The sequence below is a fragment of the Cyprinodon variegatus genome, unplaced genomic scaffold (assembly GCF_000732505.1).
Source record: "Cyprinodon variegatus isolate N-32 unplaced genomic scaffold, C_variegatus-1.0 Scaffold37, whole genome shotgun sequence".
In the NCBI taxonomy this organism is placed as follows: domain Eukaryota; kingdom Metazoa; phylum Chordata; class Actinopteri; order Cyprinodontiformes; family Cyprinodontidae; genus Cyprinodon; species Cyprinodon variegatus.
The window spans coordinates 857,582-880,302 of NW_015150490.1; the positions used below are offsets into that span (position 1 = coordinate 857,582).

General features: G+C 38.3%; 1 protein-coding gene across 3 annotated transcripts in view; it reads right to left on the reverse strand.

Annotated features, from left to right (window-relative positions):
- Positions 1-17,826: 17,826 nt before the first annotated feature.
- slc24a4 (solute carrier family 24 (sodium/potassium/calcium exchanger), member 4) overlaps positions 17,827-22,721 on the reverse strand; it is a 43,289-nt gene continuing 38,394 nt past the window's right edge. For all 3 annotated transcript variants that reach the window (XM_015405312.1, XM_015405305.1, XM_015405296.1), the window contains exons 14-17: positions 22,144-22,258; positions 21,212-21,324; positions 21,046-21,111; positions 17,827-20,672 (exon numbers count right to left, since the gene is read on the reverse strand). In XM_015405312.1, the coding sequence (XP_015260798.1) occupies positions 20,523-20,672; positions 21,046-21,111; positions 21,212-21,324; positions 22,144-22,258 (444 nt within the window). In that variant the 3' untranslated portion in view covers positions 17,827-20,522. The remainder of the gene's footprint in view (positions 20,673-21,045; positions 21,112-21,211; positions 21,325-22,143; positions 22,259-22,721) is intronic.

The following is a 22,721-nucleotide window of genomic DNA, read 5'->3' on the forward strand; positions in this document are numbered from 1 at the left end:
AATTACATTTTTTCACATTTTTACCAGTAATCAAATTATTTTACTTATAGTTATCATTGTTGAATATACCGGTAATTCAGATATTCATAGGTGTCACAATAGGTGTTGAGCAGGTCACAAAAAGAGATACAAGATGCCCCCTTATAGAAGAAAGTTACATTTAATAGACACAGACTGAACCGGGAACACCACAAGACCACTAGGTAAAGACATATAAGATTGCAATGAGGAACAAACAGGAACTTAAATAGATGACGGGGGTAATTACAAAGCTATGGACAGCTGGGATGAATTAATAAGGGAGAAACCAATCACAGAGGAAAAAACACGAAACATAAGAAAAGGTCGATTTCAGGAAAACAGACTTTAACAGGATCTACTTTTTTATACGGATGTGTTTAATCTTTTGCAGATTATACAAAATCGCCAATAAATTCAGAATCATCAATCTAGTTCTTGCTTTTAAAGGAGTATTCAGATTTTATGTTGTACTATCATTTAAAAAAATCCATTATTAAACAAATGATAAAAAAAACCTCACAAATATGATATGTATTGGATAATGAATAGCGTTTATAGAGTTTCTTACCCAAACTGCATCTGATGAGTAACATTTTAATGTCCTACCTCATTATAAAGACCTGAATGATAACACCTGGACCTACTCCTCTTGACTCAGCCAATTTAATTAGGTTCCCTCCTCTATAAGAAAACGTATCTCAGTTGTGTCATTAAATCATATACTGTTGGACAGCAATTAGATTATGTTAGCCTTTCTCTGCGTCTCAATGCACACAGTATTACACAGTTTACTGTCCATCATCCGTCACCACAGGAGGATATATAACTCTAAATAAACTACCCTTCAAAGTACTGTCACCTTGTATACTTTTCTGTCACAGCCAGGATTACCTATTAGGAGCATCCTTGTTAGCAAGGACAGCTGTTAATCCAAATTTGACACCGTTCAAGATAAACAAGTAGATAAAAAAATCTAATTACACACCTCATGCACCGCTAAATGATTTGGTTTTTAGATATATGCCACAGCTCTGAAAATTGAAATGGAAGATCTGCTTCTCTCCAACTGTGAGAAATCCTATTGTATAAAATGTCTTAAGATTTGGTGGTTCTTTTAGCAGCCGATGATGGCCCAAATGGCTTTTTGCTGCAGCTTAACCCTATGCTGCAGCTAAACTTTATTTTAGCGCCTTTAATGTTGCCCGAGTATTATTTTTAGTATAATACATCTGTTGGATGTTTCCAAGCATGTTCCTCATTTAAAAAATTAAAACAATTATGAAAAAGTGCTTCACAGCCATCACATGTCCTGATCAGCAACTTTAAATCCATAACCCGGTCCAAGTCTTGACAGCTGCCTACATCACAACTCACTGTTAAGCACACAGTACGGTACCACAACTGAAAAAATATTGTCAGCACAAGTGGTTGACAGAGGGGAAAAGTAAATGGTAAACTTGGGAATAAGAATAAATTACCTGTGGCTACCTCTGCAGCGGATCACCTTTCCAAGACCCTCTGTGTGATGAACTCATCCATAAATCAACAGTGCTGCGCATCAGGAATGTAATTATGTTCCTCAATATGTAATAACTCAGTAAAAGCACTTTACCTGTCTGCATGTGATTTACAGTCTATCTATGACTTCCTGAAGCAATTAGCATTTGCTAACTTCAAATGAGAACCAATAAAAAGATAGTGGCATTCTAAGTTATTACAGACTTTGACCACTTTTACATGTGCTGACTTGCAGAACCTGTCTACTAGTTGCTCACACTCAGCAATAAGCTTTTTTCATGCTTTGATGACTTTGGATGTTACACGTCCCTTGCCTGTATAAATATGTGTAAAGTAACATAAATAATTGGCTTTTAAAGGTGAGCACTGATGATATAAATTTTTTATTTTAACATGTAATCTGTGGAGTGCCACAAGGCTCGGTGTTGGGACTTAAGTCATTTATGCTTTATATGAAGATATTTGAACATTAAGTGATACATTGAAATGTGTTATGTTTGCAGATGATACCGATTTATTTTGCTTTGGAGAGAACATAGAGAACATGATAGTAACTAGAGAAAAAAATTATTAAGTAAAGCAGTTTGCTTTAAAAAGGCTGACCTTAAATGAAATTTTAAAAAAAAATTATGTTGTTTGGAGGTAAAAGGACCAACATCGAGGTGAAAATGAAATTAGTAGGTAGGAATTGAAAGAGTGCTTGAAACTTGGAAGTTTTTTGGGAGAAATAATTGTCATGAACCGAGGACAGATGGACCCAATATTCTAGGAGAGACAGTCAGTAGGAAAGTTCAAACGTTTATTAAATAAAACAAAACAAAAGCGGAGCTGTGGCTTGCGGACACTGCAGGCGGGGGGCGGGGCACCGCCCAATCTCAGATACTCTGGGGGAGAAACACAGGTAAGTGACCACAATCAACTGATAGAAGATTAACTGTGTTGGTCACTTACCTGGTTTAACAGTCCAGACCACGAATGTCCCCAGTGCTGCAGTCCCAGAGGTCATGCTGGAAGCCGTTCCTGGTGAGGGATCCAGAACAGACAGGAACAGACGGAACAGGCAGAATCCAGATCAGGCAGGAACAGAAACAGGGTGGCAGGATCCAGACTTCCAGGCATCCACAGGCTTCCAGGAGGGTTAAGGGTCTAACTGGGACCAGAAGCGTGACCAGGTGGTCACGCACAGGAGCATCAGGATCAGGTGCAGACAGGCAGGCACAATGGAAGAGGGTAGCCGAGACAGGACGTAGGAACTGGAACTTGAAGCAGGACTTTAAACTGGTCTCCTCCCTGGAGCCAGGCTTACTTTGATAAAAACTGAACCTCCCCCCCATAATGAGCCAAAAACCCAGAGGACTCCGCGGGGGAGGAACAGTGAACAATCAGGAGACGAGACAAACACTAAAACCCTCTTTCCACTGGCAGCTAGGATCCAGGACATGAACCAAATAAAACTGAACAGAAAGACTGACAGAAAGACAAGCAATGATCTTGCCCTGACTGCTCAGGCTGAACTGAATATAAACTAAAGGAAACAGGTGAGAGGAATAAATTATAATTGAGGCAGGGAGGGAAAACGGCAGGTGAGAGGAATTACTAATTAAGGGAGAGCAAACAGGCCAGATCATAACATTAATAGATAGAAGTTTGTTGGAAGCCTCATATACATTGCGTATATTAGCTGTGACAAAAGAATCAAGATCCTGTGACCGAAAAGAGTTGATTGACAGATCACAGTTGATAAATGATTGGGCGAATTTAGGTGTACAAGCTGACATATAACAAACTGGCCTGCATAAAAATAAAGGGGGGGAAAAACAGAATAGAAATTTTCTAACTTTTGGGACAATATGGTCTGATAAAGAATACATTTATATACATGTTTAAGCCAGAATGATTTGACATTTAAATATGATTTCCTACGACTTTAACAATTGTAGCATGTTTTACATAAATTAATGCCTTGATCATTCCTTAAACTCTTTGTCTTGCTGGTCTCAGGCTAATGGGAGAACTCTCAAACCTCTGAGATCGCTTTATAATAAGGCATCACCATAATATTCTCAATAAATACAAATTACAAATACAAATACACAACTTTTAGAACAGTCTATAAAATAGTCAGTAATAATGTTCCATCCCCACTGAAACAATTCTGAACTTTATTCTGATCAAACAACTCCACTATCTTACTCCACGACTCAAAATTGTGGCATCCCACAAAGATCATCTGCCTTTGCACAAACAGTTTTTCTTGTAAGACCATCAGACGGTGAATCAGCTCTAAGAGAATCTGAAACTGGCTGTAGATAGAAACCTGTTCTCTACTAATCTGCAGAGGGATATTCTTGCTCACCAACAGTATCAGCAACACTCCAGCTAATCTGAAAACAATGTTACTATTGACTGTGAGATTATGTATATTAATGCTATTTCCTAGTATTTTAGAATAAATGTATTATGTTCTGTAATGTGTTTTTAACTGTCTGTGCTTGCAAGGGCACTGTGGATTGAAAAAAATCAATAGGTTATTTTGGTACAAGACATCTCTTCTTCTAAGATTTATGTATTTTGTACACTTTCCCTGTTAAATAAGCTAAACTAAACTAGGAAGGAAAACCCCATTCCCGCTGCAAAGGCTGTCTGCTCAGAGCTCTGCTGCTCCGAGTACTCTGAAAGCATACTTAAAAGTACCCATAATTATGATGAATTTACTGCACAGATTAAGTTTCAAAGTTTAGTTTCTAACATAAAACATCTTCAAACTTTTTTTGTGTCAAATCGACCATATAAAAAAGATACATTCGTGCACTTACGTTTATAAACTGCTTCTTTTATACAATCTGAACATTTCTGATCCCAGACTAGAACCATTTATCTACGAGAGTGTGACCCCAGAGGCCAGAATTAAAGGCCATTATTAAATATTTATAAGGAGAGGGTTATCATACCACGTATAGATGTCCTTTTATATTCAGAAAGTTATTTTTATGAGTACTACCATTTCAACTCTCAATGCATCACATGTCTCAAACACCTTATCCGCCCTCACATTTGCAGATTTCTTTCATAGATATTTATAAGAACGTAGTATTTGTGAGAGCATACTGATGTGTGAGATAACATCATTGTAGACAGCAACTGCACAGTCAGACAGCGACTTAGAATTGACTTTGTAATAGAATACAGAATCAAAACGAGGAGGAACCCCAGATGTGCACAGGCCCTACCTCTTTGAAAACATTTCTTATACTTCAGGGGACAGAATATTTCAGGAGACAGGCCTACACTGAAAAACAGGCCAACCTCCAACATCAACATTATAAACAAAGGTGAAAAAGCAGAGAGAGCATAAAGTTAGAGGTTGAACTAACAAAAACTGCACAATGGGAGAATACAGATAGAATGAACCAGAATGATGAAAAAGCATCCCTATGTCCTCCAGTAGTCTAAAGGGCTGGTTATACTCCCGCAGCAGTGTGTCGCAGTGAGCTTGTCGCAGATATTTTTGATTTATGCCCAATATTGAAGCGTGGTTTGCGCTATGGTATTCCACACCACAATGCAAGAGGGACAATAAAGAATTAGCTGTGGGTCTAGATACGGCAGAGGCTGCGAGGAAGTGGACAAACGCAAGGGGCAAGTTTTATACGACAACGGAGGGAGATCAGGGTGAAAAAGAGCGGGGATCTAGGTGGAAAAAGGGTCTCAGCATTCTTGCGCACCTCACTCTTCTAGCTGGTCCAAATTCACGAGTCGTTTTCAACAATAGCGGTCATACAAACAAAACAAGCCGGTAAGGTACAAAACAGGAAATATGCATAGCGTAGAGCGAATCTAGATTTAACCAATCAGAGGCCTCCTGTCTGCAGCACTGTCTGCGGTCACCTACAATTTTAAAGAGGTCCACCAGAGTGTCTGCGGAAGGGCCTGTGCATCTCTGCATTCACTGCGAAACACATGCTGAGGACCTGGTTTCTGAATATAAATCTGCTTTAAGCCAATAGCAGCATAACTATAGAGGTAGCTCAGGATAACCTGAGCCACTCTAACTATAAGCTTTATCAAAAAGGAAAGTTTTAAGCCTTGCCTTAGAGTAGACAGGGTATCTGCCTCACGGTCTAAAACTGGTAGTTGGTTCCACAGGAGAGGAGCCTAATAACTAAAAGAGCTGCCTCCCATTCTACTTTTAGAAATTCTAGAAACCACTAGAAAACCAGCAAATTGAGAGAGTTCTGTTAAGCCCCTGTCACACCTTGAATTTCGCCAGCTTATGCCTGATGTACGAAAAATCTGACAAAAACGCGTACTGTATGCTGATATCTGATCATTGACATATTTGGTATAAAAGTGGGATCACAGGAGGAAACCATCAGTACTCCTCCAGACTTCAGATATTCCACAAGAGATGGAGGATCCAGCAAGACTGAGAGGGGAAGACATAAATATACTAGCTGTTCTCTAACATCAGCATGATCTGATCAATTTCACTCTGTTGCAGTTGTAGGGTGAGCGTGAAAGTGAATGTGATGGATCCTCCCTGCTTTTACGCCCATGGCCATGACCAGCAAACTCCCAAGCAGACATGATAGTGAATTTGCAGTGACCACAAACTTTCTTTCTTTTTTTATTTCATTTTATGGCAGGTGGGAAACAGCAGCTAGGTTAATACCATGATCAAATGTTTTTTATGCAGTCAGGGGGCCTCCAGCCGCATTGCTGCCCCCCTCAGGTCACTGGCTTTTGACATTTCGTGGGCATTATCCTACCATGCGTTATGCATAAGTTAGGTTGTCGTTGGACATATGTTCTGGACTCGTTATGAATACTAATATGTATATGACCAAATTTTTAAAAAAGGCGAAAAGTTATGCATTTACCAGAGTTTTAGAAGAGTCTGGGATGTCAGGCATACGCTAGATAAATCATCAAGGTGTGGTAGGGGCTTAAGGTACATAAGGAGTAATCATATCTCTGATATAAGATGTACTTTGGTCATTTAAGGCTTTATATGTGAGAAGGAGGATTTTAAATTCTATTCGGGATTTAACAGGAAGCCAATGAAGAGAAGCTAGGATAGGAGAGATATGATCTCTCTTTTTAATTTTTATCTGCACTCTGGCTGCAGCATTTTGTATCAGCTGAAGGCTTTTAACCACAGTTTGTGGACCTCCTGATAATAAAAAATTACAATAGTCCATCTTTGTAGTAACAAATGTATGGATTAGTTTCTCAACATCACCCCTGGACAGGATATTGCTTCTTTTTTTTTGCAGTATTCTGTAGATGAAAGAAATCATCCAAATATGTTTGTAATTCACTGCAAAATATAGTCAATTTTTCTTTTTTTTCCTTTGGGTGCTATAACTAGTGTCACTAGTGGTGATGTACTATGTAAAGTATCATACATGCTATACAAAAAAACAATGGGCTGAACGAATGTCTACCACACGTGAGTGTGAAACATGGATAATATGAATTGTGTCAGTTGGTCTATCAGAATGGTGTCTTAACTACCAAATTGATACTGTTTGCCCACAGCAGACCTGCTGCCCTCAGGGGGGAAATCATTCATTTCTGCCCAAAGTATCCAAATACATATGAAAAAAAAAGTTATGTGATAATGTGGCCATGGTGAGACACATTCAGTTAATTTATTGTAGGAAATATCCTTTACTGTAATTATTAAGCACTCTGGGCTTTCTTGAATACATATGTCCTGTTTTTGTGGTTGTTTAGTTATGTTGCTTGAGAAAATTATGCTTTTGTTTTGTTTTTATTCTATGGATTGGTCAGCTTAAGTAGATCCTTCGGTTTCTATTTATACAGTATTAGGACACTAAACCATTCTGATAAAAAAAAAAAAAAAAAAACTGTATATACACCACCCAAAAATTACAATCATACCACTAGGGTCATACATAAATAAACATTTAATGGGTTTCTTTCAATCTCTTCCTTCCATCACTGTAGAACTTGATTTCGAGATGGATAAAATTGATAAATAATGTATTTTCTTTGACTTTTACTTTATTGGAGACACTGTTACTAGAGGGTATTTATATGTGTTGTCTCCTGATGGTTTTAATAATTCATCTTTGAATTTCAGGCCTGCAACACAACTCAAAAAGGTTTGGATGCAGTATTTCAACATTTCTAGATAACTATACAACTTGAAAGTTGAGGGACTTTTATTGCGGAAAGGGAAAAACCTTGGCTGGGATTTTTATTAAAAATAAGAAAAAGTGGGGGATTAGTGTTTGTTGAGCATAAGAATAGTAAAATACAAATGTTTATTGCATATTCAAGAATTAACACCCACTTCATACCAATTTCTTTAGATGAATCGTAATTCCTAAAACGTAATAAAGAAGCTTAAATGGGTATTAGTTTAAAAAAAATATATAATTTTTTTATGGCAATGGTAATTTAGCAAAACATACAGCTTTGTTGAAAGCAGTTAGGAGGCCTACATCACTAGATCAATCAATATGTTTTTGGTACCATTTAAATTTCAAAATAACATCTTTACCCTGAAACGGATTGGCCCTCAGCAACTAATAGCTAATTATAGTACATTCATCTCTAAATCAAAAATGCTTTATGGATTTAGAGTACCGGTAGAACTTTCTTTTTTTAATCAACACATAATGTCCCTTTTAAGAAAATATATCATAAAATATATTGTTGTGATCAAGTATCGCTGATGTCACGGGAAACTACTCCCCTCTGAAGACTCACCCGTCCGGCGGAGGTTTTAAAAGGGCCAGCTTCCCGTATCAACGTCCTATTTTGCCGGTGGCTCTGTGCCACTAAACGCTAGACAAAGTGCCTCCACCTGAAGGCTACGCTAAGTAGCAACCAAATCCCTCCGGCGAAGTCTGTGCTTGCTGGACCGAGTCAAACTGCCTTTTTCCTGCACTTCAGAACAAGCCTGAATACAGTGTTTTTATTCTTCCTGTGACTCACACCAAGTTGGACGCAGTGCTGCTTCATTAGAGACAGGGAAGAGCCAATTTCAGCCCTGCCAACAGTTGAACAACTGGAACCACGATCACTTTTCACCAAAGGAGCCGTTAGAAGCCGCCATACCGTGACTGCCTGAGACGGAGCAGCACCAAGGAGCTGCTGGATGTTGCTGCTACAAGCTAACAACAGTAGCTAAAATGGGAGACGTCCCGTGCTACCGTGAGTTATAAAATTAACCCCCTTGCAAAATCAACTCTTATTGTTGCATCTTGGAGTTGCTGTTGGACGAACGGACTGGACTGAAGACGGGGGCCTGCAAAACACCGGACTGAGCCAAAGGCCTTCACTCCACCGAACCAAAACAGTATCATCCTTCTCCCCTTTCATCTGATGCTTTTATTTGAAATAAGCTTTCTTATTCAACTGCTGATGGTTTTAAGAGTTTTAACTGATTCCTAATACTCACTACAGACTGAACGAGTCATGTGTTGTTGAAGCTAACTGCTACAGTGAACTGGCTAGCATTGTAGCTCTAGCTACCTCACGCTAGAGGCTACATCGTGAGCCAATCCTGTCTATTTTTCAGTTGGACCCGTCTAGACCCGAACGCCTAGGACCAGCTGAGCTAATCCATTTCAGCCTCGTCATAGTTTAATAAATTCCTTAGTCATTATTCGTTTTTCGCCATAAACTAAATTAAACTTCACTGTTTTGACTGCACCAGGGTTTATTCATATTTTATCTGCTGCTATTATAAGGACACTTTTAAACTTCAAACATCCCCCAGACTTTGAATGGACTTTTAAACCCCTCTTCCCTTTTTATTTCTTTAATTTTGCTTATTTTCAGTAGTGTTTAGTGTTTGCTTAGTTATTATTCCTGAAGGATAGTTACTATTCATGAAGGATAGTTTATTTAGAGCAAATCTAGATTTGGAAAGAGTGAATGTTTAATAATGCTGTGCTTCCAAAAGAAACAATTTCTCCTGAAAAGGGAGGAAAATCAGTTTGACAGTTTAACTAATACATGTGTTTAAATGTTAAATTTACATACAAAGCACCACAAAAATGAGCCTCATATTCAGATTGTCATTTTTTTTTACTATGAAATCTAACACAATGCTCAATGCGCCTTTTTTTCTCAATGTATTCTTTAAATAAACACTGTACAGTAATTTCCATAATCACTTCTATAGTATTCACTATGCTTTTGATATATTTTTTCTATTTTAGGCAAATCAATTCACGATTAAACAACCTCCCTACAGCAGTTCTTCTGGGCATTTAGAGCAAGGATCTGAAATCAGGGTTTAATGATTTTCCTGTTTGGATATAAAAAGAAATTGCTTTAGATATTTGATATGCCATCAGACAATAAAAAAGAAAACTCCCACCCACATAATGATCTTTGATTTTCATGCAAATCTTTTTTTCCTCCTAGATTTTAAAACCAATCATGTACCGTTCCTTACCCCAATTATTTTTTGCCAATTATAGGGGGAGTGATATACAGTATATAGCTTTTTTTTGGAAATACTTTCCGAAGTAATTAAGGATCACAACACTCCTCTGCTTTTTGGCTTTCCTCTAGGAGTCTTCCTTCTTTCCTCTGCTTTGGTTCACTTTTTTCCTATCAATGTATCTTTTTGTCTTGCCTTTACTCTTCAATCATTCTTCTACTTTCTCTCTTCTGTTCACCTTCTATTATCAGTCCTCCACTATTCTAAAACAAATACCTAGTATACTACTATCCCTTTGAAAGCATTAGAACACAGGCCTAGAATCCATACTGAAAAATTGGAATTAAAGGTATTGTGGAGGATTTTTTAAAAGACCTGACCTCTCTACTTAAAAAAATATACACATGCAAGAGCCCATTTCCCCTTATGCATGCCCTGTTTAAAATGTGCTGTTCTCATAGCTAATACAAGCTTACAGTGTCCACATACAGCAGGGATTATGTAATGGACTTTATGGCTAACTCAGTTAACTGCCTGTTCAGAGAGATGATCACTGCTTTTTGCTCTGTTGGTCACATAACTCCTTCTCCGAACGGTGCCTGTGCCATCTTTGTTATTAGTCGGGTAGCGACAGCGTATGATGACACAGGGCCACTGTGACAGCAAATCCCACAATGCTTTGCGCGGAGACCTCTACATACAAAGCATTCTGGGATATTTCTGCCTCTTCTGAGGCCTTTCTTTTCTTAAACACTTCGTAGACATTCTTTTTTACGACCCTCGTCCATTTTCAAAGAACCGTGGTGAGAAAGGTGAGCTTCAATGACTGTCTGAAATCATAGCTCACTACACATATGTGGCTGTAAGTGTGCATGCGCAGAAAAAGATAGTTAATGGGGCAAGCACGTAGGACAGCCTTACGTAAACATATCACCAGAATGATTGTCAATTAGGAGGAACAATTATTTAGATGATCCACCCGGAAATAAAAGACCATACTCTATAGCTTTAACTATTAAAATAAGAATTTTTTTTTTATTCAGATACCTGAATTTGGAGTCAGCCTAACATAATCTTAATATGAAGATTAAAAAACCCCACACTCCATGAACAACCAATGCTTAGCGAACGACCTGAATGACTGTCTACTGTCATTTCAACAGACAAAGGGACAGTCCAGCAAACAACCCCCATGATCCCTCCCCTGCCTAAGCTGGGAATTGGGCATTTCTCACAATACTGTACCACCCTTAAAGACCCACCCCTCCACCCACCTCAGTGACATCTCCTTTTATAAAGAAGAGAGATTAAAATAAAATCTTCAGAAGACAGAACCCCCGGAAAGCTGCTGAACCAGATTCTGTCTGTCCATCCACCTTGAAGCACTGTGCCGAGTAGCTGTTCCCATTGTTCACATTTTTAACACCTCAATGGTGACATGTCACATGCCAACCTGCTTCAAATCCTCCACCATTATCCCTGTTCCCAAGAAGCCAAGGTCCATAGGACTTAATGACTTTATACCTGTTGCCCTGATCTCTGTGGTTATGAAGTCATTTGAGTGCCTTGTGCTTTCCACCTAAAATATATCACTGACCCCATCCTGGACCCCCAACAGTTTGGCAACGGAGCCAACAGGTCTGCAGATGACAGTCAACTTGGTCCTTCACTACATCCTCCAGCACCTGTATTGCGCAGGTACCTACCACAGGACCCAGTGTGTGGATTTCAGTTCTGCCTCCAATACAATCATCGAGTCCACCTGCAGGTAGATTACAGACTTCCTGTCTGTTTATCTACTTTACTTGGCTGATGAACTGCCAAAAAAGCTACTCTTAAAAAAAAAAAAATATTACTTCAAGCTGCAAGCTGAACAATGTACTTTAACCACTTGATTATCTCTCCTTTTTATGTTTTTTCGTTCATGGCTTCTTGCCTCTTCAGTTGTAGTTGCCAACTTTTCTTACAGAAACTAAAGCTAACTAATGAATTAAGGGTTCTCAGTGCAAGTGGATATATAATATACTTTCAAAAAGTGAAATTAATACAAAAATGTCCAGTCTATAGTAGGAAGTCTGTGTGCAGCATTTATCATAATGGGTGTGCCTTTTTTGGCAGAAGAACAAATGGTAATAAGAGAAAGAATAGAGATTTACAGCATGAATGAAAATGTAAGCTTTTGTGGTAACAGTTTAATCTTCAAATACAGAAAATACATTATTTAATTGCAAAGATTTTAAAGTTATCTTGACACCTGATGATCTATAAAAGTCAATCTGAGGCATCTTTAAATTTTCCAACAAAACAAAGGTGAACTTAAAATGTTATTTGTGTCTAACTTAAGAGAAGTGACTTGGCCAAGTCTCGTCTTTTTTGTAAACGAAATTCTGATTTTCATTTACAATTGTTACCAAAGTAAGTTTGTCGGGCCAACTTATAGATTAATTCTTCTGAAAGCAGCGTAGCCTTCCCAATCTACTCATTCACTGCAGTCCCTCCTCCTGTTGTTTCCTCACCAAAAACACCCATCAGTTGCAGCCGATTTAGGCTCCTTTCTAGCAAACCTTACTGCCATATTATCACATATGGAGGTATTTGAATTGAAAAGTTATTTTCCACAGAGCTTCTCTGTGCACACTAGTGTTACTCTATAATCTATGACTTTGGCCAAAGAGAGAATGAGTTCCATAATAAGCAGTTTTTTTGTGGGCCAGTCCTTTGTCAGCGAAGAAAATACCCAAAGGGCCATGGAACAGCGTTTTTCTAGTATTGGGGTTGGGTGCTGCTCTGTTCTTTGGTTTTACGGAGGCTCTAAGCTTCTGCCATGATGGTTGTTTTTACTAACACACTCACTTTGCGCACTTACATGGCAACTGTAATAAAGTTTATACGTTGTTTTTTTACTTGGACCCTTAAAATCAGGGGAACACCTGTTTTTCATACCAGGGACTGTCCCTGGAAAACAGTGACATCTGGTCACCCTGTTATAGGACTTAATTCAGTTGTTTTAGTGCCAACACTAGCTTGTCAGCAAGACCATTTAGTAATACATGCTAATTAGCGTTTCTTCATAGGTCATGCTATAGGAGTGCTCCAAACAAGGAGCCCGCAGCATTAGTTATTAGCTTAATATTTTTACATTTTATACTTTGAACTTTCAGGTCCTTCTCTTGTGCACTTTTCTTTTGATTACTTTTGGTTTAAACCAAGTGGTATTTTGGCCCTCTTTTCTGAGTTCTCCAAACTTGGATTTCCTTCAAACAGTAATTTGTGAACAAAAGCATTTTAATGTCATTCCAGTACACTAAAATACAACTGTCCTTTTAAATAATGTTTACATCAAATATGATTCCTTGCCTTGAAGTTTTTCTTTGCATAACCAAATAGACTATTGTGATGAAAAGATTGACAGTTTGGTGTGAAAATATATGAGGGCTTCCATCTTAAAAGGGTCTTAATTAAAAAGGGTATGCAAAAGAGAATCACTTTCCATAGGCTGCTGCTCTGATTATGTCGGTGCTCTATGATTCAGCTTTATTCATTTCTGATTAACTACATTTTGTATAATTATGTAAATTGGTAAAATGCCACTCAGGTTATAAGGGGATAATAGAAAATGGGAGAAATGTGCATCTGAAGGACTTTTATGAAGTAGATTTACAGTAAAAGAACGCCAAGGATTTTACAGCTGTGGGTGTTTTTAAAGACAGTAACGTTCTGTATCCTAAGTCAAACATTTACATTTTCACTCATTTGGAAAAAAAAAAAAAAAAAACACGACTTGGTGTAAATTATTTATTATAATATTATATATGCAGAAGTTTGTATTTTTATAATGTTCATGCCTGAATTACTATTTTGGAAGGAGGGGTCATTTGTTATAGGTTATAGCAGCAAGTCATAAGGAGGATCACTAAAAAAAATAAAATACTGCTGCACTACAATGGGGAAAAGTTGTAGTATTCACACTTTCAGATGTCATAATATGCAAGTTATTTTTTACTGACAAGAAAAAAAAGAGTCATGACAAAAGAACTGGAATTACACTACATGATGTAATGCTACAATCACAAGCTCAACGTATGCTATAAGGATTCAACTGAATTTAGGTCTGTACTTGGCCATTCTAGCACATTATTGTCCACTTTGATCTAAAATTGTTGTTCCACCACCAGCTGTATGGTTAAGAGTTATCCATCAGGAAGGTGAAACTCTATACCACCCAAGTCTACTGCAGGGTCTAACAGGGTATTTCTTCTAGAATTGCCATTTATCTGTACAAATTCCTTCCTTTCACTTTGGAAATGGTGTTTTCAGGATGGTGTGCAGCAATCGTTTTCCCAACACACAGGCCAAGAAAAATAGAAAATAAATTACCTTTCACATGTCTGTGTCCTGTGGCAAACTGCAAGTTCTATTTCTAAGGTCTTTCTTTCAAAAATGTCTTTCATTTCTCTACTCTTCTATATAGGGCAGATTTATTGGGTACATGACAAATATTAAAAATGAAAAATGTTTTCCTCTCCCAAAATGTATAACTAATTTTATCTATAAGCTGAATCCTTTTTCTGCATTTTCTGGCTTGTCTGTTTTGGGTGCACTACACCCCATGTTTTTGTGATTAGCTTTTGGTTTGTCTTGCATATTCTTGTCAGAGCCAAAATGCACTGTTCACAGCCCTGATAAGATGGTGCCAAGAAGAAATGTGTTTGAAGTTCTTTGGTTCTATGACAAAACGCATTTGGCACGATGAAAGAGTGACAGAAAACCTAGAGATTGGGGTGTAAATTAAAGACTTTTACTACTTTAATGGAGGGACTACAAAGTTCATCTTTTAAAAAGCAAAAGGGCCAACCAAAGCATCCCATGCATAAGAACTGCAGCAAGCAGCAACCCAGTTTTCCTATCATCCATCACTGAGGTACAGCAATTTACCCAAGCAAAGAAGTGGATGTCAAAAATACTGGCAACGTACAAATAAGAAAATGTCCCCAAACTATATAATTGTGGAGGCGGTGGGTGAAAAGATAAACAACTTTTGAAAGTGAAATCCTGCTATTGTGTACGTCAAGGCCAGAGTGCGTGGGTCTCTTCTCTCAAAGTGGAACAAATGTGGGAAGCTAGGTCAGCAGGCACAAGAGACGAGCAGTTGCCGCCCAAACGGGCTTGTTAGGGGGCAGAAAGGGAACTCGTCAGTGCAAGAGATCACGGCTGACAGGGAGGCTTGTTAACTTCAGCAAGCTAGCCAGGAGGGTGGCTCATTAGGGAGAAGCACCAGCACCCTGAACAGACCATGCTGGTCTCACCAGATGGCTGCCTGACTGATGAACATCCATCATTAACAAATTATGTTCATCACAGTTTCGTAGATGAAACCATGTCAAAAAAGATAATTCCAGACTTTATCTTGAGTTGCACTTTGATAGTTTAAAACTTTATATTATATAAAGGAAGATTCCAACTGTCTGAGGTACAGGGGTATATTTTCAGCTCTTTATTTACTCTAAAAGTTTGTTGAAGACGCTGGTATATGAATCATGCTGCAACATTGCCCCCTGCTGGGTATAAAAACAAGGTGCCCTGATTATTCAAGATGTGGGTAAAAAAATTTCCAATGTTTTCCAGTAATACACAGCATGAAAAGAATGCCGTAGCAACAGAAATATATTCACTTGTATTCAACATTTTTATGTTTTTAGAAATAAACCAAAAAAAGAAAAACTAATTTCTTCCAAGGAGAAAGTTGGCTTTTAAATAGTTTAATGAAGTCAACCCCCTTATTTGCTCAATTTTATACATAGCTGGGTCACTTGATTCAACTGAAAATATCTGTGCCCCTCTGACATTTATTGCGCAATTCATTCAAAAAAGAACGTATGTAATTCAGTTTTTTCAGTAAATTTTTTATACCTTCAAAGTGTCATGTTTATCAACTTTAAGGTTTAAATCGATCCATCAGCATACAGTATGAGAAGCTGAAATACAGGATTTCTGTAGCTTTGCAGAAAAATAAATGATCAAGTGCATTTTCTTTGACGTACGTACATTATCTCTACTACAAAATGCAGGATACTCAATACCAGAACCAAATACATACTGGTTTTATACACAATAGCCTTAAGGCAGGGCCAACAGGGATTGAGCACATGAAGCTCATGCCAACACAGGACTTGCTTGGGAGATTGTAGTGCCAAGCAGCATTCCAGCAATATCTGAACCACCAATCCATTTCAAACAGAATATCCTGTCTACAAAGTGCAGTTAGTGGCAGAGCTTAACACTCCACTCGAGTTCTCACATGATCCTTGTTGGTCATAGCCAAAGGAAATTAAAGTCCATTATGGTTGAGCTGACAATCCCATACAGTGATGATTAAAGGGAAGTATCCTTTATTGTTACATATGGGGGAAATTCAGGTTTACCAAAAGCAAAGAGAAATGCCAATAGAAGCCTGCAGATTTACACAAAGCCAAAAAAAGTCAGAGGGGCAATTCTGAAAGAAATATTAAAGCTGTATTTATAATGGAGGGTGGGGGGTGACAGCCAGGGTGCAAAAGTAGTTTGTTGGACATGTTAATGGTATTAAAAGTCTGGCAAAAGGATATGCTCTTTGGAGCAGCTAGAATGCAGCATAACATTTCTCAAGCAGCTTCATGCCTGGAGCAGGAGGCATTGTCTAAAACTTTTGTTCTTTTTGCCAGAATTCCATCTATCACCTCCATGGGTGTCCAAGGACAATGCTGGTATTTATGATTAAATTATCCAATCTTCTGAGCTGTACGTGACCTGCTGCTCCACCAAGCAACACCATCAATGACTGCTTGTTCCATCACAGGTTCCACCAAAGGTCTTCATGAGCATCCACTGAACGCCAAAAGATCAGTCTCCATAGCAAATAGTCTGCTGACACCTAAAAAGGTACTTAAGGATCCATAGTCTCAAAATCAGTTTCCTGAATTCATGTCGGCCTGGTATATCTGCACCTGCAGAAATCCACCAGCTCCTTGGTTTGTCCTGCTTTTATCAAGATACTGTTCAGCTCGCACCAGTCCAGAAAGTCCTTTCTCTACTGTCAGTGCTTTACCATAATTTGTCTCATTACAGTTGAGGTTGCCACATTCCTCAGAACTTCTGTAGACTGCAACTTGAGTTGGAAGGATGAACGGGAGCAGCACTCCAATACCTGAGGTTTAAAGAGTCTTACACTCTGGTATGTCATACTGACATACCCGTGTGTAAGCTCCTAAAGCAAGACATCAAAAGTCTTCACCCCCTTTGTGTCAAATACTGCCACTTTAACATTCAAGTAAGCAAATTGACAGAAATAACCCTGGAAGTAGCAAAATTCCTAAATGTAGAAGTAAGATAAGTGGAGATGCCAAGCTGGCTCAATACAGGACCTAAATGTTTGGAATTACAGATACCATGAAAATGCAAGTCTGTCCAGACTTGGAAGTTTATCAGTGCAAGGTTGAAAGCAACATTTGAGATCCAAGTCCTGAAATGTCTGAAACATTTAAGTAGACATTGGAAGAGTCAGTACAGAAGTGATGGTGAGCAGGAGGTGCAAGAGTTTGCAAAAAAATCTGTCAAATTTAAAGACGTACAATAAAGATAACAGGAAATTCATCCTGAAACTTTTGGAAGTTTGCAGTACAGCAATAAGGAAGTCGTATTTTTAAACGGTAACATCTATAAAACATTTTCCAAAAAACCCACCATCTCCCAACACTTTGCCAACATAGATTGCATTACCTTTCAGAAATGAACCCAGTATTCTCTAAACAATTCACAGAATGTGAGACAAACGTTTAGGAGTCATTTTGTCATTTATTTTTTTTTCTTCACATTATTGCTTTACAGTAAAATGCATTGGTTGGATATGTCCAGTATAGCAAGACAGTACATTCATATAAGTTATACAGATGTCCTCAGTTATGTTTTATAGCAACTAAATTTACATTAAATATATTTTTTTTCCATCATTGACAAAAATCCCACATCACATTGAGCTCACAGTGCATTAGGTCGCAATCAAACATACCAGTCCTCTCATGTCAAACTTCCTTCATTAATGCATTTCCTCCAGTGGCTGGCCCCATTTTGTACATATGTCCATAGAATCTGTACTTATGCAAAGTAACAAATATGGCATCTAAGCTTCTCTCCTCCTTGCTCTTTTTGACCCTCCTTCCCCAAAAAGTGATTTTGAAACAAAGGTTTCAATCAGAAACACAGACAGGAAAAAAAATTAAATAAAAAGTGCAAATCCATTATTGTGCCCCGACCTGGTAATGGGTACATAACCAAACAGAGCACGACAAACCGACTGAAAATTGAGATGGACTCAGATAGCAACACCATGCAGTCTTCACAGAAAGCATAAAAAATTAAGCTCTACAAGTCTTGCGCAAAGAGGGTGAGGAGGAGTCTGTAGGTTATGTCACCACCTACATCCCAGAAACAAATCCATGTAAACCCCAGTAGAGTAGCAGTCCAAGGAAGGGGTCCAGCATTTTGTAAATTCCTTAGAGTCAGCTCTGTACAATGGAGTCCAAGGAGATGCCAAGATGACAAGTTTTTTATCCTGCCCCTCTGCTCCTTCAGCTAGGGTTGGCGAGGTGGTAATGCCCTTTCACAGGAGTGGAAAAAGAAAATAATTGGGAGAAAAGCATTTTGACAAAGCTACTGCTCCAGACAAGTCTGTTATTTTTGCCCAGTTCTTCTGCTTTCACACACACCTGTGAGCTCACGTATTAAATACTAGACAAACTGACGCCACATCTCCACAGGATGCCCAATCATTTTATGGCAACCTTATAGGGGCCTTTGCCACATAAATTCTTTACATTTAGTTTGCATATACAAGTGCCCTCCACCAACAATATGGCTGAGGAGGATAGTTCAACACTTAAACACTTCATACACACGCACACTTCAATACTCTCTGCACCTCCACTCCTGGATGCCTCGCAGGCATTTTTGCATCGTGTCAAAATGTCTGGATTACAGTGCTCTTAGCTGCCATGTTTGTAAAGTTGGCCGAGCAGTAGCCATAGAAACTGCCCGGAAGCCCTCAACCTTTTGCTGTGCTGTGGAGGAGCTTTGTTTTTGTGTCCCAGCATGCACTGCAGACAGATACAGGTGTGCTCATGTTGTTAGAGGTTCCAGTCCGTTTTAAAAAGGTGATGCAAGCACAGAATGTGCGCACACACACACACCATTCTTTCCCACAGACACATGGACATGTATACACTGAAAGTACAAACGCACAGAAGGAAGCACTAGTTGATTCAGAATGAGAGGACGGCTCTTAAAGTGCAATATCTACATACAACGCAAGAAAGAAAATAAATAAAACATGACCTTTATCTCCACACCCAGGAGCTTTTAAACAGAGTTTCTTGAAAACTAGTGGTACTGAATGCCTGCTCTGCCATGGTAGAGGGGCTGGAGTGACCCCTGCAGGCTAGACTGCATCACTGCAGCGACCATAACTGCAGCGACCATAACTGCAGCGACCATAACTGCAGCCATCTCCAGGTCATCTCGTAAGGACTGAAAGATTCATCTGGCAGATGGAGACTTAATGCGGATATGTTCAAAGGAATAAATTAAATGGCAGAAGCTGGGCTGTCAACTTTCAGCCTTTTTTACCCCATGTTCTAGGGGTTTAAATAAACAAAGATGTGCAATTAGCTTTCAATGAAAGACTAGCAATGTCTGCTTTCTGCAACAAGCTCATTTCTATATCTTAAACTAGACAAAACCTCTTTTGAAAAAAAATAAATACAAAAAAAGTGTTTACAAATTTACATTGTGCACTGGTGCAGATGCATAACACCATCACAGCCACTAGATCTGGACTGTGATACAAGATGAATTAAAGTGTCCTGACAAAAGGGTCTGTAGGAAAAAGGGAAGCAGGCAAGGGTGGGGGTGGAGTAAAGCACTAACAGCATCAGCTCCCTGTTGCCTAAGGCCATGCCGGGGGGCGGGGGTGTTCAGGTCCAAGCTAAAGGAGGGAGGATGACAACCTACCCTCTTCTCTTGGTTTACAAGAAAAAGATTTTTTACACATTAGTCATTTTTTTTAGGAATGGCTTTACATTTAAATAAAGTTTGGGCTTTAGAAAGTGCTTGATATGGAACATTGTTCTGATTAGGGAAAATCTAAAGTGAGAGCAGTGAAATTAGAAGGGGCACTTCTGATTCTGAAGGTCCACAACATCTAAAGGCATGCTTGATGGGCAGAGAGTTGGCAGGCCTACAGAGACAGTTTGACAGCAATGCCTGAAATAACGAGCAACAAAGGACCACCGCTGTGCGACACCTGGACGATTTAGAAACATGACAGGTCACAATTACAGAGCACTGCCTTATAAGAAAATTAGATTTATATTCAATATTAACAAAGACTGCAAGCAAAGGGGGAGAACAAAGAGTTGCCAGGTAAGTGCAGTTTGTCAGGGGGAATAAAAAAAAAAAAAGAAAATGTGAAGGTCGCCAAGGTAATGGTGTTGAGGTTTTGGTACTCGTTGCATGCTGTTGTGCTCTACTTCTCAATGCACATTGGCAAGTTGACAAATGTGAAGACGTTGTACTCTATCATGATGGAGAAGCAGAGGAACACGGCATACAGGACAAGGACATAGACACCCAGCTTGAAATCCAGCTGCCACTTGTTTATGTGGATTCCCGACACCTGCACACACAGAAAGCTAAACCTCAAAAACACAGATCTGGTCAACTGCAAACAACACAGAACTTATTAAAAACAAATAATGCTTTAACATTTTTGTATTACATTACATTGCAACCAGAAGTGTTGATCAAGACCAGCAGCATCCCTTTTACTTCAATTAAAAAAAGAAAATAAAAAAAAGATCAAGTGCAACAAACTTCAGAAGCGAAACTAATTAAATTCAATCCTAAAAGTAAAGCTGCAGTTGTTGTAGTGGGATAATATTAAACAAACGTTAGAGGGTAGGAATAGATTTGATCAATATTTAAAATAAATACAGTTTGTCTTTGGTTTTAAATTGAACTCATTAAATGCTTATTTTGTTTATGCATACCGTAAGCGCTACAGAGCCCAGCAGAAGTACCACTGAATACACCAGCCCCCGACTGTTAATCATCACCTGAAACAATAGGAGGGTAAGTAGCCTGTTTATAAAGTCTCTGTAAATCACATTTTTGGATAAAGTGGACAGAAACTGTTTTGACCAGTTATATGCTGACCTCTGATCCATAGTTTACACACATAGTCTGCAATGCCCATGGAACCCCAAGCCCCACCAGGATGTCAAACACATTACTGCCGATTGTATTGGACACTGCCATATCACCCAAACCTGAAAAAAAATACAGTAGGTTATTACAGCAAGTATAAAGTTTTTCCATTCAGGTTTTAGATGTTTTTCTTCTTTTCCAACTTTTATTATTTTCTGCAGTTTCAGATCGTAATGGAGACCAAAAATAACGAGTCACAAGATGAAGATGGTATCCAAATTATTTTGTTCCTAAACCAGATTTTCTAAAAAAAAAAAAAAAAAAAAAAACCTATAATAAATATAATAAAAATCTCTATTAATGATTGTTTTATTAGACAGGTTTTTCAATGAAGTAATTTCTTTGTGACCAAATAAGATTCTAGCTACCAAAATCTCGTTTCTAGGACAAACCAACAAAATTTGTCAGTTAAACACTATTAATATGTAGCTTATGGAAAAATCACAATATTGTGCTTTACCAAATCTAATCAAGACATGTTTATAAAAATTAAATACCATTACTATAACTTTGTCAACTTGGAAAAGATAACGCAAGTTGTGAGTTAAATTTTATTTGTCCAAGAGGTTTTTTTATAATATATTTATCAACCCATATAAAGATGATCAACAGCAAATCATTTTAATTATAAAGTCCTTGAAACAAAATAAATCTAAATTTTAAACAAAGGCTGCAATAGTTGAATAAAAGAACATTTTAGTAGATCAAATGCACAAGAATCAAATGCCCAAATTAAATAAAGGGCCATCACTAAGCATTTGTGGCCACCCCTGCATGATCACCTTTCCTTCCAAAGATCCATTAGTAGCCATGCCTGCCCAATCAAACCTGAGAGCAGCTTCTAAAATTGAACTCCATCTTCCGAAAGGGGAAAGGAATACCTTGTCGAGCCACGATGAGGCTGGCTATGCAATCTGGAACACTTGTGCCTGCGGCCAGAAACGTGATCCCCATGATGACATCCGGGATTCCCAGGGTGTAACCAATTATGGTGACCTAAAGAGGCACAGGGATGGCTCGGTCAACTGCAAATTCACTCAAATTCAAAAATGTTTTGATTAAATCTTTAGTATTATGATCAGCATTTAATCATTTTATTTAAAAAAATAAATGTTTTATTTTGCTCATAGCCTAGTCTGACAATTGATATTTTGCACATAAATCAATAACCATAAACTTTATGTCAAGAGTTCCTTCCATCCTCAAATACAAATGTTTTTCATAGCTGAACTTTATACTGTTGCTTTTGAAATTTGGAGGGGAAAAAAAAAGTTGGTTGAAGAAAAAGGAATCAAGACTTAATTATTTGTTCTAGGACTGCAAATGACGATTATTTTGCTAATCGATTGAGCAGTCATATTTTTCCAATTAATAATCAGATACCTTTTTATGAAATGAAACAAACTCTTCCACTTGAGTTCTGGATAGAGCTTAAATGCAAAAGTTTTACACACACACA